This window comes from Orycteropus afer, unplaced genomic scaffold (assembly GCF_000298275.1).
Source record: "Orycteropus afer afer isolate SDZICR_OR568_19922 unplaced genomic scaffold, OryAfe1.0 scaffold00732, whole genome shotgun sequence".
In the NCBI taxonomy this organism is placed as follows: domain Eukaryota; kingdom Metazoa; phylum Chordata; class Mammalia; order Tubulidentata; family Orycteropodidae; genus Orycteropus; species Orycteropus afer.
In genome coordinates this window covers 285,013-288,318 of record NW_006922319.1, presented here as the reverse complement: position 1 = coordinate 288,318, position 3,306 = coordinate 285,013, and the positions used below count along the sequence as shown (strand labels likewise).

The 3,306-nt window shown below is 40.7% G+C and overlaps 1 protein-coding gene across 1 annotated transcript in view; it reads right to left on the bottom strand.

The window, feature by feature from the left end:
* DNAH3 (dynein axonemal heavy chain 3) overlaps window positions 1–3,306 on the bottom strand; it is a 308,795-nt gene that overhangs the window by 264,032 nt on the left and 41,457 nt on the right. The window contains exon 4 of the mRNA XM_042783203.1: window positions 2,452–2,674. Coding sequence (XP_042639137.1) covers window positions 2,452–2,674 — 223 coding nt within the window. The remainder of the gene's footprint in view (window positions 1–2,451; window positions 2,675–3,306) is intronic.

Sequence of the window (3,306 nt, the reverse complement as noted above, 5' to 3'; positions counted from 1 at the left end):
AAAAAAAGTCCTCAAAATTGAACCAACAAGCAACATTATGATAAATGGAGAAAAGACTGAAGTTGTCAAGGACTTCACTTTACTTGGAACCACAATGAATGCCCATGGAAACAGCAGTCAAGAAATCAAATGGGATTTGAGGGGAGGGAACATGGCAAAAATACAATGTAATTTTTAAAAAAGAAAGAAATCATATGATGTATTGCATTGGGCAAATATGTTGCAAAAGACCTCTTTAAAGTCTTTATGAGCAAAGATGTCATTTTGAAGACTGAGGTGTGCCTGACCCAACCCATGGTCTTTTCAATAGCATCATATGCATGTGAGAGCTAAACAATGAATAAGGAAGACGGCAGAAGAACTGATGCGTTGAATTGTGCTGTTGACAAAGAATATTGGATGTAACATAGACTGCTAGAAGAACAGACAAATCTGTCTTGGAGGAAGTACAGCCAAATGCTCCTTAGAAAACAGAATGGCAAGACTTATCACATATTTTAGTCATGTTGTTAGAAGGGACGATATCATGCTTGGTAAAGTAGAAGGCCCGTGAAAAAGGACAAGACCCTCAACAACGTGGACTGACACAGTGGCTGCAATGATGGGCTCAAGAATAACAACAATTATGAGAATGGCACAACACTGGGCAGGGTTTCAGTCATACGCAGGGTCACTGTGAGTTGGAACCTACTTAATTACAACTAACAATAACAACAAGATTGTTTTGTAAAATCTTTCTATATTGAGTTACAAAATTAGTTACACATTATTCATAACTGAACAGAAGCCTTTTTAAATTTTTCTCCTTTTAATTACTACTTCATTCTCAAAAAAGTTATTGACATAGATTCAAAAATATCACTTACAATACAGAAACTAAAATACCAGAAAATTTGACAAAATCTGTGACTATAGAAACATCAGCAGCAATGAAAACAATAGTATGTGCTGGGTAGCAGACAAGATTTAAAGCATCATTATAATTAGGTAATACTGACAGCTATGAACAGAGAGCATTACTAACATAAATTAGCACAGAGTTTTAACCTTGTAGGTATATTGATACATGCAGGCTGGACTTCCAAAAAATCTTTTAGTTGTTACAACTAACTACAGGAATATTTTCCAAAAAATATAATTTTCTCCTGAAACACTGCACAAAAATTTCATAGAGTCATTTTGCTATCACGCTATCTGACAGTGTCACTCAGTGCAGTCTATATGCCCTGTACCCTTTTAGTGACAAAACTGCTGATGAGATTACATAAGTTAATAACTATATGGCAGTGTGGTTGGCAACCACCAAAATGGCCCCCAAAGGTCCTCACCTCCTGGTACTCAAGCCTTTGTGTAATCCCCTCCCCTTGAATGTGGGCTGGACTTAGTGACTTGATTGTAATGAGCAGAATATGGCAAAACTGACGGGATGTCACTGTTGAGGTTAAGTTCTAAAAAGACTTTGGTTTCCATCTTGGTGCTCTCCCTCTCTCATGTGTTTGCTCTGAGGGAAGCCAGAAGCCATGTCATGAGCATGGAGAGACCCATGTGGCAAGGAACTGATGTCTCCAGTCAACAGCCAATGAACTTGAAGCCTGCCAAGAGCCATACGAGTGAGCTTGGAAGTGGCTCCTTCCCCTGATAAGCCTTCAGATGACTGCAGCCCTGGCTTATAACTTGATTTAAGAGATCCTTGAGTCAGAAGCACACAGCTAAGTGATGCCTATGGGCCACATCCTAACCACAAAAACTGTGAGACAATAAAGGTTTGTTGTTTTAAGCCACTAAATTTAGGGATAATTTGTTACACAGCAATAGATAACACAAGTACATAGAACAGGTCTGCTACATGATAAACCAGTTAACCAGTTGCCAGTGAGTCAATTACAACTCATGGCAAACCCATGCATGTCAGAACAGAATTGTGGTCCATACGGTTTTCTTTTCTTTTTTTAGAAGAGGGAAAAAAGTTTTATTATTTGATAAGCATTAATTCTGAATGTAATGCATCACAGGAAATCTGCTAAACAAATTGCAAAGTCAGAAAGGAATCTTCAGTATTTTATAGTGAGGGGGATACAATCCATTACACTCACGTTTTCAAAATTGTTCACTTTCTAATCTTTCTGGCCAGGAGATAAGGCTGGGCCACCTGACTCCATAGGATTTTCAATGGCAGATTTTTTCAGAAGTAGATACCAGGCCTTAATTCCAAGATGCCCCTGAGCGGACACAAACTACCAGCCTTTCAGTTAGCAGCCGAGTATTTAACTATTTGCACAACTCAGGGATACCAGTATATGACAGATGGTCCATAGATGTCAGCCATTATAATCATTCCCATCTCACAGATGAGAAGACTAAGACTCTACAAGGTTATTCAAAGTTAGCTACAGCAGAGGTAGAGCCAGAATTAGAACTCAGTATTAGAAATCTTATTCTGCTTCCAAATACCTGGTGGCAACCCCTGACGGCTCTTTTCCTTAGGGACACTGATGGTGACTGTCTGATAGATCTTTAGCAGGTTCTTCAGCTTCAGGTCCTGGGCCATCAAGGAGTAGTTGTTGGCAATGGAATCGCTGGGTCCACGGTAATGATGCTGCTCCTTGAAGGGGGCAGCCAGAGTCCATGATGTACGTTGCATCAAGGGGGGATAAAAGCTGTGTGACATGACAGTCTACACGAGGAGAAATACAGAGGAGACATGATGAGAATCCCCTTGGGAAGCCTGGCCTCAGTGAGGCCTAGCTCTGTTCACAGTGAGCTCCACAGAATCCCAAATGCCTTACACTTTGTCTCTACCTTCTGCACATCTAACCTCACCATCCATGAAAATATTTTCTGAATTGATTCCAATTGTACTTATCTGACTACTGTGAGCATGATTTGTAACCACAAGGATAGCAGTTGGCAATCAATATGCAATGAGTTCATGAGTCAGAAAAATCTACTTCTGTTGCCTTTATTCCTTACCAGAAAAATTCAGTTCCAACTCATGGTGACCTCGCGTGTGTCAGAGTAGACTTGCACTCCATAGAGTCTTCAAGGGCTAATTGTTTGGAAGTAGATCACCAGGCCTTTCTTTTGAGGTGCCTCTGGATGGGCTTAAACCTCCAACCTTTCAGTTAGCAGCTAAGCATTAACCATTTGCACCACCCAGGGACTCTATTCCTTACAGAGATGGTGTGGTGGTTATGTTTACATGTCAACGTGACTGGGCCTGGTTGAGTGGCTGGGCAGCTGGTGGTAGTTATTCCCCATGATGAGACTGCCAATCAACTCCATGGTGGGATCTACCACAAGCAGCTG